At 37.0% G+C, this 13,971-nt stretch overlaps 1 protein-coding gene across 2 annotated transcripts in view; it reads right to left on the bottom strand.

Annotated features, from left to right (window-relative positions):
- The window catches only part of LOC309846252 (uncharacterized protein), a 543,217-nt gene that overhangs the window by 150,870 nt on the left and 378,376 nt on the right, over positions 1-13,971 (bottom strand). The window contains exons 5-6 of one of the 2 annotated variants that reach the window (XR_014301811.1): positions 9,508-9,685; positions 4,024-4,903 (exon numbers count right to left, since the gene is read on the bottom strand). Coding sequence is in view for 1 of the 2 variants with exons in the window: in XM_082695118.1 (XP_082551244.1) it covers positions 9,641-9,685 (45 nt within the window). In the remaining variant the exon portion in view is untranslated. Of the gene's footprint in view, positions 1-4,023; positions 4,904-9,507; positions 9,686-13,971 lie in introns of those variants that run through there. The other variant, XM_082695118.1, reaches the window with a different exon arrangement.

Below are 13,971 nucleotides of genomic sequence, written 5' to 3'. Positions count from 1 at the left end.
CATTCCTAATATCAGGAGTAGGCAAGCAATACCTCAGCAAAACAAAACAAAAAAAGAAAGGAGAAAAATAACAAGAAACCGTTGTGACTGCAACTAGAAAAGGCCACCCATGATGACACATGTGGAGGGGAGAAAGCAGATGATGTGAATAAAAAGTTTAGTCAAGATGATGCTACATGAGCAGTGAGATTGGGTTGAAAAGGATTTATTGTTAGAATATTAGGAAAATCCAGGAATCTCCACAAATTTTTGTTTGTGGTCAAGGCCATTGCTGTGTGTGGTGAAGATTAGACTTCCCCTCAAGATTTTTTCAGAGCTGCCCCTCAGTAGAAAACATGGGGTAACAAACTCATCATTACGATGACCTTTCTCTGGGAGCAGATGGGGCATGTGAAAGGTGCAGAGGGTGAGGATTCTATCCTTGGTTTTCTCCCCAGCCCTCTCAGTTCAGTCATCAACAGGCAGAGACATGTCACATTCGGGAAATGCACTGAGGTTAAATAGCCTGCTACCATCTGTCCCCCATTAGGAACAATTGTTGGGGTGGAGCAACACTGAAAGCATTTCCCTAGGCTGGGCAGTGAATCCACCCCTCTGGTGTGGCTCATAGCTACTCTCCCTTCTGTGTCAATGTCCTCATTCAAGGTCCTTTCCGACTGACGTTCTTGAAGGAAGGACTCCATCATCTCACAGGTGACAATAAACCAGGAGAGAAACCAGGCATCCTGCTAAAGAGGGATAAAGGTATTTTTCCCAAAGACATATTTAGACTATGAACAAAAAAGCCACCCACTCTGGCACAGTGCCAGGTGTTCAGTGCTAGGCCGATGACTCATGTAACAATTCAGACAGGAGGCAGTCTGGGGCCTCAGCCACACAGCCCATGAACAACCAGCTGACTGCTTCCCTCTCCTTTGAAAGGCCCTTCTTGCATACTTACCCTCTGGAGCCCAGTATTACCAGTCCTTCAGAGCCTAACTCAAGTGCTGCTTCCTGCAGGAAGCCATCATAGCTTTACACAGCTGGGTGGTATTTTCCTCTCCTCTTCATTCCTGTGACCTATCGTCCAGCAACCTGTGCAGTATGTTCATGAAACCCAGGAGTGTTTAATGCTTGGATCTGAAGCCAAAGTGGGTTTATAACCTTACCTACATATTGCAACTTTATTCTTTTAAAATGGGATAATACAAATCTACCTTGCCGGGCTGTTGGGAGGACAAAGTGAAGTAAGCTTTGTAAAGTGTCTAGAACATGGTAAGAGTTACAAAGGTGCTTATACCCACAGTTCCTATTACTAGTGTAATACTAAGTACCTACTAAGTACTAATACTAAGTACCTATACTTATGAACCACTTCGAATACACAGTTGCTCCTTGAGGACAGTATTTGTCTTTCTGTCCCACGCAAAGTATAGCACAGTGCTTAGAATGTGATGACATGAGTAAATAATGAATATAATCATCATCTTTTTTTATTTTTAAATGTTTGTATTTTTAAGGGTTGAGGTCTTGGGCAGCAGATGAGACCTGGCAATGGGGGATGAGAGAACTGACTGTTCTCTAGCCTGGCCTCTACCGAAGCAGCCAGGCATTCAAGGAATAGATTTAAATGAATGGGCCAGATTCAGATAAATGTCTCCTTCAAGGGAGTTTAATCCATTAAAAATAGAGTAGCAGTGAGAAGCCCCTAGAAAGAGAGACTCAATGGAGCACAGAGCTAAGCTATTTTGGACTACCTACTTAAGGTCTACACAATAGTATGAGCACAGTTGTAGGGCCCAAAAAGCCAGTAATAACCAGAGCAATGTGACAAAGTAGACTGAGGTTTGTGGTCAGAAAGATATGGATGAAAATCCTATCTCTACCTGTGACTAGTTATGTGGCCTTGAGCCAGTATGTAAGCTTATCTGTAAAATGGGAATAATCACACCCAACGTACAGGATTGGTGGAAGGATTGGCAAGAAGGAGCCAGTTGAGCACTGGACCCACAGCAGAAGCTCAACAGTTAGCGTTTACTTTTGTTATTGCTACGCTTGACAGACTAGAGAATGGCCTGTGAGCATAAGATCTGATTCCAAGTCCAGTGGGCCTGGAACAAGCTGGGATGATGTCAGATGGGCCAAGGATGGACTCAGTGACTAGTGCTGGCAAGGGTAGAGAAAGCAAAGGCAGTGCCTTCACTTGGCCCTTCCATCTTAACATTTTTGCATACAAATTGACCATACAAATATTCTTTGATCCATTCCCCAAGAATAGCTCCACCTTCATTACTGGAATCACCCAACCAGAAAGCATAATCCTGTGGGGCTTCCTTTGAAGGCAAATTAAGCTGGAGGCTGGGCAAGGATAGGATGGAAAAAGGAAAGCCCATAAAAGAGTGCAGAGATATTTGGGAGAATGAGAGAACCCTTGAGTTGATGTGATACAATTCCACAACAGCTTGCTGAAAAATGAGAGAATCATTCAGTACGTTTTGCCAAACAGCTGCTTTGATTGATTTTTTTTAAAAGCCTGAACCAACTAAGTAGTCCAGTTGTCAGAACTGTGTAGCTGAAGCCATAGACAGTGTTCCTCTAAGAAATAATGGATGGCTTGAAGCAAGCCATCTAATAGGCCAAAGAATGGCTTAAGAATTTTAAAAGGAAAGATGGAGGAAATGAAAATAAGAAGATTTTCCAGAGCTATTTCTACATGTATTACTGGAGGAACCCCAAGTTCTTTTGAGATTCACAGTCACAAAAAGAAGGGGCCCAAAGAACACAAGTGTTGTCTGTCAATCAGGTTACACAGAGTTGGGGCTATTTAGAGATTTGCAGAGCCAGTAACCTAAAGATACTATTCTTTTGTTTCAGGTTTTAGAAGTTGAAGGGCTTCTGGGCTTTTTCTCTCTGCGTTTTCTTCTAAAACATGGGGTCATGATAGAAATTAGTTGAAGACAAAAGGGGCAGTTCATTGCTGCCCCTTGGTTTTTTTTCTTTCTTCTAAGTTACTTGCGAGTCTTCACCTGTATGATAAAATACACCCTCATTTTGAACTAGTCTCCAAGAACAGAAACAGAAAAAGGAGGGCTAGAAGAGAGGACAAACCTTTAGGGGCCAGAAGGTCAACGAGAGCCATGGACCAAATTAGAGCTGTCTCCTCATTCATCTGCCAGACCCTGAGGCCTTCACATGCTCTACCTTCATATAACTGATATCCCAAGGACAATTTAAAAATATATAAATTTTACTTTTATTAAAGCAATTCATGTTCACATTTTAAAAATCAAATACCACTACAAGGTCTATAATGAAAAACTGTATTCCCCTGGCCCACCCCACAGTCTGGCCCCAGGCAACAACCTGAAATGCTTTAGTTGTTTCTACTGATTCTATCTCCACACCTTTCATAATATACTTACAGTGCTCTTTTTCTTGATTTGTCTTTTGAAGGTATTATTTATTAATTTCCTGGCATTTTCATTGATGAGCTAGCTCTCTTGTATCACCCCACTTCTTCTATCCTCACAATGGAGATATTGCTTCAGCGTTCTATTTGGGGATAATGAATCACCCCAAAATTGGTGGTGTAAGGAAATAATGATTTATTACTCGTGCTTCTCTGTATTTGCTGGGTGGTACTTCTGGGGGGTCTTACTTGGCTTCACTCGTGTGTCTGCATTCAGCAGGGGCCTGACTGGGAGCTGGAGATAGTCAGGGCTTCCATCAGAGTTCTTAGTTCTTCTCCACATATCTCACTTGGACTTTCTGAGAGCATGGGAGCTGCAAGGCAGCCTTCTAAAAGGAAGCACTCCAAAATATTGCAAATGGAAGCTAGAAGGTCCCTTTAAGTCCAGCCCCCCAAAGCTCCAGCATCACTTGTACCACATTACATTAGTTAACACAGGTGACAGGGAGAGCCTACACTCTAGAGGAGGCAAGATTATCTCCAACTCTTCAAGCCACATCTCAAAATGCAATGCAAAAGGCATGCATGCTTGATTTGCTTGATCAGTGGAGCATGTGACTCTTGATCTCGTGGTTGTGAGTTTGAGCCCCACATTACATGTAGAGATTACTTAAAAATAAAACTTATTTTTTTTAAAGGCATGCAGAATGGGTGCTATTTAAACATAATTTATCACTACTATGTCTAAATTCATTTAATTAATATCAGAACTTAAGTTATTGTTTAAAGAGTTTACATAGTAGAGCCAAGTTCAACAGGTATAGTTCCATTTTTTCACAACATATTTATTCTTCCTAGAATAGGAAGGAAACTTTCGACATGAGTAACTAATGTACCTATCCTTGGTTCTTCCATCAGATTGATCACCTGTGCACTTTTCTTTTTTTTTTTTTTAATATTTTATTTATTTATTTGACAGACAGAGGTCACAAGTAGGCAGAGAGGCAAGCATAAAGAGAGGAAGGGAAGCAGGCTCTCCGTTGAGCAAAGAGCCCAACTCGGGGCTCGATCCCAGGACCCTGGGATCATGTCCTGAGCCGAAGGCAGAGGCTTTAACCCACTGAGCCACCCATGTGCCCCATCCTGTGCATTTTTCAAATAGATCAGACTGTCAGGAGAACTTCTTTCCCAGAGATCTCTATTCTCCATCCTCCTGCTACAATCTGAGCTGGCTTCTCTCTAGATGTCCTTTGTACCTGTCATCTTGTGACTCTGCTTCACCACTTCTCTGTGTTGGGTTCCTCTTTCTTGAAAGTTTCTTTCTTTTCTTTTCCTTTTTCTTCAAACTCCTTTATTTTGCACATCTCCAAGAGCTTGCTATTAAAGGTAGGGGAGGAATAAACATTCTGCATCCTTCTTTTCAAAGCATCTTTAATCTTCAAAATAAGAAATCTCCAGGGACATCAGGCACACAAAATTGGAATTACGACTTTATAACAGTAAGTTTTCACAATGCTGGAAAAAAGTGGGGACAATTTCGTGAGGTCAGCATAACTGCACAAGAAGCTCTAATGAGTGCAGTTTTAAAGGATATGAATAAAAGAGATAAACAATGAAGGTGACCAACTGATCATAAAAAAATAATTAGATTTATATGATTCTTAGAATAAGTATGAAGGACAACCAAAAGGGCTTACTTAGGTTTGTAAAATGCAAGAAGGAAGTACTGGAACTAATGGCAGAAAATTTTATATGAAAATAAATGATGGTATAATTTTTAATGAAAACTGAACTTCACAATCCATATTTTGTTCCTATGAAGGAGAATATTTTCAACTCTGACAAGGGCAGAAAAAACATGGATTTGTGAAGACACTGTCATGGTTCACTGATAGATTCTTCTCTCCTTCTGGATACATTAGAAGATTGTAAATCCTACTCTTTACAGTTAGGCTTAGCCATGTAATTTGCTTTGGCCATGACATGTTGACAGAAATGATATGTATCATTTTGAGTTTGAAAGAGTTAATTGTCTGTGCATGGATTTCCATCCTGATCTTCCAGTCAGTGCAAACCTATTTTGATACATAAGTACAAAAGTGAAATTACTGATGTTGTTTGTTACTGCAGCATAACTTAGACTAATTCAACTAAAACAAGAAAATTGAAGTAAAAAACAGGTGAAGTCATCACAGAACACATGAGGTGTTTCTTGGTCTAGAAAAGTTATATTTTAGACAATGAATATATATTCATTAAAAACATTATCTTTAGACTCAGAGGTCTGCCTCTGAAACCTGGCTCTACTACTTAACCAAATGGGTCACCCTGGGCATATATGTAGTTCTTTTAGTCTTGGCTTCCTGATTTACAAATTTCAATTATTCATGCTTACTTCATAGATTTGGGGGGAATTAAATAAAGATAATTTAGGTCAGGTGTCTATGCAGTGTTTATACATTGCAACTTTTTTTAAAAAAATACTTGTGGTTGAGAGCATTTCCATAATGATTCATTAAAATTCTGCTAGAAATTTTATGAGAATTAAGATATAAAATACTATCTTGTCTCAGTAAAAGGAGTATGCTACAAAAATATACAATGCACTTAATGTCTATCCCGAGTAGTTTTCTTAGACAAATGGTAAGATTTAATATTTTAATTTGTGAACTCTAAGAGAGGGAAGGAAGATGAAAGAAATAATAGGTTCATAAAACATAAGACATACCTTAAGCTTTACTTTTTTAAAATGGGATTATCAGAATTTGGGGAAAAATGATCAGATTTGGGGGCAACTATAGATACTGTGTATTTAATCACAACAAAACATTTCACAATGTTTTCTTTTATTAACTGCAGATAAAAGTGTAGAAACAAGGATATCGTAATAATATAGTCTATGGATTTATAACAGAAAGGACCAATACTACTATATGTCAAAGGAAGCAAGACACAGGACTCTGTCTAGGTCTTATACATTGTTCATTCATTCATTCATTCATTATTCAGAAGTTAATTATTGAACACCTATTATGTAACAGGTATATTACTAGATACCAGGGGTACAGCAAGGAGCAAACCAACTTTTCTTAATTTTTAAAAACTGAGGACTTAGATGAAAGCATAGAATGTTGAGCCAAATCCTCTTTGACCCAAAAAGCAGCGAGAGAGTACATGTATTGAAAAGAATGATCCAAATTCCAAATAACAGATTACAGCAGTAGATTGACTCTAACATTTAGTTGTGTTTCTCTTGAGAATTTATTTCATCTCTTTGAGACTCAACTTCCTTATAGATAAAATGGAGACAATGACATCTGCTATTTGACTTGTTTTGAGTGTTGAAGATAATGTAAGAATATAGCACAGTGCTTGGAATATACTAGATGCTCAAAATATAATAACTTTTATTAGGGAATTACTTTACTTCAGAGAGTCATTTTTCATGCATGCAAAGATTCTCAGAATGTACCAGAAGGCCAAGAGAGGTAAAGTGAATGGCTCAAGGTCAAATAATGAGAAACTGACAGGATCGGAACTTACACACATCGTTCCCTATTTCAAGTAAAATTTTAACATTCGATCTGGTAGTGACCAATATTTGACATTGAAACTCCTGCCATATAGAATGCAGTTTTATTTAGACACTTCAAGATACAATAACATGACAGTACAGGGAAGTCTTTTGGAGCTCAAGAAATCCTTTACAGCCACATAGGAATTCCTGCTACTGCCATTTTAGGCTAATTACAATCATTATGAACCAATTTTATTTTTTAAGTTTGGTGATACTCCTTTCATCAAATAATTGTTCTACCCTCTCAAGAAAGTCCTTCTCTGTAACTAAATATAGGTTAAATGAATAAGGGCAGTTGGTATAGCATAAGCAGCCTTTCTCTTGGCAATCAAAAGGGTGAATAGGCTAGATGAAGTGAAAGAAAATAAGACTGAGCATTTGTTCTGTGGTAAGTCATAGAAATAGTATCTCACATGACCCTCACAGCAGCCCAATGATGAAAGTATTGAGTGTCCTCATTTCTATAGTGAGGAAATAGGCTCAGAGGGGTTAAGTGACTTTTCAAGTCATACAACTGGTAAATACCAGAAAGAAGACTCAAATCCAGGTCTTTGTGATTCCATTTCCCATGCTCTTTCTCCTCCACCACATTGCCTCTGGCATGTTTTTCTCTCTGATGAGCCACAGAGTCCTTAGCATTACCTCAAAACTGCTTACTTAGGTATGTCATACTTGGCTGATTCCACCCCCCAGAGAACAGCCATTTTCTTTGTTATGTCACTATTACAACAGCACAAAGTTTAGGAAATAGATTTTTAAGCTCCTAAAATCTCACCACCTTAACAATAACTATTTTAATTGTGTTTACACACATTCATACTTTTAGTTTAGTTTAGTTTTTATGGTGGGAACTACAAGCCACTAGGTATAGCTGCCAGGGTGCAAAGAACCTCTCAGTTTGGGGGTCACAGAGACCCACAAGCTAACTCCATGCAGCCCATAACAAGAGTGATCCTTCTAAAACAACTAACTCCAGGGGTACCTGGGTGGCTTAGTGGGTTAAAGCCTCTGCCTTCAGCTCGGGTCATGATCCCAGGGTCCTGGAATTGAGCCCCATATCAGGCTCTCTGCTCAGTGGGGAGCCTGCTTCCTCCTCTCTCTCTGCCTGCCTCTCTGCCTACTTGTGATCTCTGTCTGTCAGATAAATAAATAAAATCTTTTAAAAATAAAAAATTAAAAAAAAATGAAACAACAAACTCTGGAGAAAGCATGATGCCATATATTTTTAGGTAATTGTAATCATATGTTAATTTTGTATTATTTATTTATTCACTCAATACATGCATATTTGCTGAATGTCTGCTATTGTCCAAACGCCAACCTAGCAGTGACTATAAGCGAAGAACAACAAAGTTCCCAATCTCATGGAGATTACATGTGCTGGAGGAGACAGATAACAACAACATAAATAAGTAAACGATATTGTATGTTAGAGGATAAGTGCTAAATATAGGAGAAAGAAAACAGACAAATGGGGTAGACACTTGGGTGAGGATTATAGGTACAAATGAAATTTTAGATAGATTCCAGGAAACATCTGGCTGAAAGGTTAACAACTAAAACAAGACCTAAAGGGAGAGTGTGGCAGCTGTGGCTATCTGTGATGTGGCAGGTAGAATTCTAAGAGGACCCCGGGACCCTACTTGCCCCTTAGTTTGATTTCTATGATTATGTTAAGTGACATGACAAAAGGGATTTGCGGACATTAACCTTAAAATAGGGAGATTATGCATGTGGACCTAACCTAATCACACAAACCGCATAAAAGCAACGAGTTTTCTCCAGCTGGTAGCAAAAGAGAAAATCAGATTTAAAGTGTGAGAAGAACATAAGGGAGGGTCTCCAACATTGAGGTAGAAGGAGCCACAGGAAAGGATCTGAGGAAAGTTTCTAGGAGATGAGAGTGAAGCCCCGCCCACAGCCAACAAGAATATGGCAAGCCCCATCATACAACTGCCAAGAACTAAATTCTGCCAACAACTTAAATAAGCCTGGAAGCACATTCTTCCAAGAGTCCCCAGATAAGAGTCCAGCTGGCCTTCACTCTGATTTCCGCGTGTATGGAGCCAACTGAGCCACGTATAGACAAGTGAGGACCAAGAAGTAAGGGCATTGTCTCACGTTTGTATTCCTAATGATAATGATATTTTCATTAGCTACACAATAGTCTCGTGTGTGCCACAATTTACCTAAGACCTTCTCCTCTGATTAATTCTATTGCTCAAGTCTTTTATTAGATACTACTGCAAGAAATACCTTCATGCATATAGCATTTTCCCTTAGTTTGCTAATTTGTTGTTCCAATGATTATTATTTTATAATAGTATATGAGGCCCAATTTCTTGGACCCTTGCAAGCATTGCATATTATCATTTTTGAAAATTTTTCCTACTTTTTTTTTAAAGATTTTATTTATTTATTTGACAGAGAGAGATCACAAGCAGGCAGAGAGGCAGGCAGAGAGAGAGAGGGGGAAAAATTTTTCCTATTTTAATAAGTAAAAAAGTAGCAACAACTAAAGAACTTTTCCATGAATACTTACAAGAATGACAATTTCTCCCAATTTGTTTCTTCATAGCATTTCTATTTGCTGATTTTTGAAAGAAGTAGGGTTCTTTATTGAGATACTGACAGGGGAAGCAATCCATTCAAAGAAGTATCAGACTTGATTTGGATCATAACTTGTTCTTCTTTAATCTCTTGGTGTTGGGGTTCTTCACCTAGGAAATGAAGATGGAGTCTGACATCATATCAGAACAATATTTATAAAGCATTTATGGAAGTGCCTCCTTGCATTTCTTCCTTTGACCTACATCCACATATTTTCTTTTAAAACAACAACAACAAAAAAAGTGTTGTATAGTGTAAAGAACTCTATTGGACTAAGTAGTCCTCAAAAATCTTATTGGCATGCTGTGCAACCTTTAGTAAGTCTTTCAAGTCTTTGTGGCTTAGTTTCTGCATCAATACAATAAGAAACCTGAAATAATGCTTTGGTCAAGTCTTGCATACTGTGTCTGTGAGCATACATAATATGTCCTACCAAGTCATACATGCGATCTGGTAAATGCCATCTTCTGCCCAGATACAAGGGCATTTGACCCCAAATTATTTGTTTCTGATCAACTCTATCAGAAACATCCTTTCATATTTCCTATTACATCTTGATTTTTTCTGTCATCTCTTCAAATAGTTACACCTTAGCTTTTACTTGTAAGACAGAAAGTCATACCTAGGTGTCTACCTCTTTTCTACCAAAAATACCATCGATCGAGGAATTATAGACATTGAAAATGTATATATTACTACTAAAAAGCATAACCCCGGTAAATAGCCCTTAAAAAAATTTAACTAAGGTCCAAAGGATTAAAACACAAATAAATGAATGAGAAGACTGATCAAATCACAGATCTAGAAGACACTTAAAAACTCACAATTAGGGTGCCTGGGTGGCTCAGTGGGTTAAGCCGCTGCCTTCGGCTCAGGTCATGATCTCAGGGTCCTGGGATCGAGTCCCACATGGGGCTCTCTGCTCAGCAGGGAGCCTGCTTCCCTCTCTCTCTCTCTCTGCCTGCCTCTCCATCGACTTGTGATTTCTCTCTGTCAAATAAATAAATAAAATCTTTTAAAAAAACCTCACAATTAAATAATAAGTGCTACTTTATTCCAACACATTTGATAAAATAGATGGATGACTTTAAAGGAAAAAAGTTTGGAAATGGGTTCTAAAAAACCAAAAAATGAGTAGACCAAAACTCATATATCAAAAACTGAACAGGTGTCAACAGAACATCATAAAAGAAATCTAACTAATTTTGTCTGTGAATTCTTTCCAACTTTTCAAAGGCGAGAAATTTACTGTGCTTTTAAAAATGTTTCTTGACATTAAGAGCTCTGAAAAACTTCCCATTTACTTTAAGGTTAGTGTAATCCTGATATCAAACATCAGACAAGATCACAAAAGAAAATCATAGATCATTTTTTTTATTTCTATAAATGTAAGAATCTTAACCGAAGTATGATTGGATTATGTCAAGTAGGATAAAAATAGAATATTCTAATTACCAAGTGGGGTTTATTCCACTAGTTCAAGGATGGTTTAACAAGTTAATTATTTAGCAATTAAATGGACTTTGATAAAACTTAACACTATTTATGTTACAAACCTTTCATAAATATAATACAGAAGGAAAATTCTTAATCATCAATGAATTTTTTAAAAACCAGAATTTAGTAGCCAACATTATACCTAATGATGAAATTTATTCAAATGTTCTAAAATTTATTCAAATATTTTTTCAAATTATAAACAAGATAAAGATGAAGCTTATCTTTACTGTTTTTCAATTTTAGATTAGAGGTCTTAGTCAAGCAATAGAATAATAAAAATAAATAATAGTAATATATACTGGAAAGGAAAAAGTATTATCATTATTTGCAAATGATGTAATTATTTATCCAAGGGTAGGCCCATGGCCTACCCTCTTCTTATTTAACATTATGTCCTCAGTGCCTAATACTTTGGAACATAGTGGAAACTGAAATAAAGTATGGAACAAGAAATTAAAATATGGAAGAATTAGCAAAAATTGTTTGAAAATAACAGAGTGATAGAAAAAGGTAAGCAAATTTGAGATTAACACATGAAAATCTATAGTATTCATATATAGCAACAATAGCTAGAATGAAATTAAGAAATATACAGGTTTTTTATTTTTATTTTTATTTACTTATTTGACAGACAGAGGTCACAAGTTGGCAGAGAGGTAGGCAGAGAGAGAGGAAGGGAAGCAGGCTCTCTGCTGAGTGGAGAGCCCGACGCGGGGCTCGATCCCAGGACCCCGGGATCATGAACTGAGCCGAAGGCAGAGACTTAACCCTCTGAGCCACCCAGGTGCCCCAAGAAATATACAGTTTTCTATGAAGAAGACCATGCATAAAAATTTGAATATCTTCTGAGATATTCAGGTTTCTAGATAAGACTCAAATAATTAAGAATGTGAATTGTCTCCCAATGTAATCTTAAATTTTACACAGATTATAAAAATGCCCATAAAATGTTTTCTTTCTTTTTTTTTTAAAGATTTTATTTATTTATTTGACAGACAGAGATTACAAGTAGGCAGAGAGACAGTCAGATAGAGGAGGAAGCAGTCTCCCTGCTGAGCAGAGAGCCTGATATGGGGCTTGATCCCAGGACCCTGGGATCATGACATCATAACCTGAGCTGCAGGCAGATGTTTAACCAATAAAGCCACCCAGGCACCTCTGTTTTTTCTAAACATGATATACACTTGAGAAATGTAACTACACAAGGATTAAAATTTTTTATAAATAAAATTAATTAAGAGCATATAAAAATAAGAGAATAAAATCAAACATATTTAAACAAATATTGTTACTATACAGAGAATTATTAAAATGACAAACATCTTAATGGGGAAAAAATGGGTGTAGTTAGGCGTCACAACTTGAATGTATACATTTATCTTGGGTACCTTCTGGAATTCCAGTATAATGGCAGTAAAGGAGGGACAAAGTCTAGACATGAAGACAAAAATAATAAGAGAAGAGACAATACAAATGGGAGATGTCATAACATTTTTAAAAATCTTAGTGTAGAGAAGAAACTGTATGACTCTGATGCCTTATTCATGGCCCACTGTTCTATAAGCATACCAATGCTCTACCCCTACACATGGCTTTCAATTAGATTCTAGTGCCTGATTCCAAAATATAGATAAGGATCACAAGATACATGTGGAAAGCCTCCAGTATCAAAGACAGAAAGCAAAATTAACACAGAAGGAAAGCAATAACATAAGGAGAAAAAGAAAGCTTAAAAATATAATACCTTCATAACAAAAAGACGTGAGATTCTTGAAGAAAAAAAGAAAAGGACATTATAAAAAAAGAACATGAAGGGAATAAAAAAGAACCACTAGAACATAGTAATATGATAGCTAAAATAAAACATCCAGTAAAAATTGGAATGTCTCAGGGTCCAGAAAGTCTAAAAAAACTCCTAGAAAAAAGAACAATAAACTAATGAGAGATAATGGGAGCTAACATTATGAGGAATTAGAGAAACAATTTAAGACATCTAACCAATAAGAGTTCCAGAGAGAGTGAGAAAGTGTGCGTGTCTTAAAGACAGAGACGGAGAACAGAAAGAAACTACAAAGGAAATAATACAAAAAATTTCCTAAAACTGATGGACACAAATTTACTTAAAGGCTACTCCAAGTAATAGAAAAGGACTTGAAAATACATCATGAAATTTTAGTGTCTTAAGAATAAAGAAAAGATTCTGAAAACTCCCAGGAAGAAAGACAAAAACACAACACATCAAGAATCAGAACAACATTGGACTCTCCAGCACCACCATGAGTGCTATAAACATGAAGAAAAATACCTTAAAATTCTGAGGGGGGAAAAAAATGGTTTCTAACTTAGAATTATATATACAAGTAAATTCCCAATCAAATGCAAGAGTTAAAAAAAAAAACTCTCTTTTAGAAATACAAGCTCTCAAAAGTGAAACGGTTTCACATACTTTTTGTCAGTATTATATTGGAGTTATGTCCTATAGCAAAATAAGGGAAAAGGATGAAATGAGGTCCAAGAAAATGGGCTGAAACACAAGGGACCAGCAAAAGGAATTTCAGAAGAGCAGCAGGTTAAATATCAACTACTTGAGACTGGAGCAAGTTGATGGAAACATATTTTTAAAAAGGAAATTAAAGTTCACCTAAAGTGTTTAAACCATTAAGAGTTGTATCACTCCAGCAGAGAATTTGGTCATAGAGACTTTTGTACATAGAAAATTAAGCAAACCCCCAAATGAGGTACTTATAAACTTCAGGGAAAACAAAAATTTGAACCAAAAAGAAAATATAAACTATGTACAATACTTACTGAGTTGTGGGTAATATTTATATAATAATGATGTAAAAGTAAATATAAGTTTAGCCCAGATTTATGATATATCTATACTGGAAGAATG

The sequence above is a fragment of the Mustela nivalis genome, assembly GCF_964662115.1.
Source record: "Mustela nivalis genome assembly, chromosome: 13".
Lineage (NCBI taxonomy): Eukaryota > Metazoa > Chordata > Mammalia > Carnivora > Mustelidae > Mustela > Mustela nivalis.
Note: the sequence above shows the minus strand (reverse complement) of the source record. Positions and strands in the feature narration are given on the sequence as shown.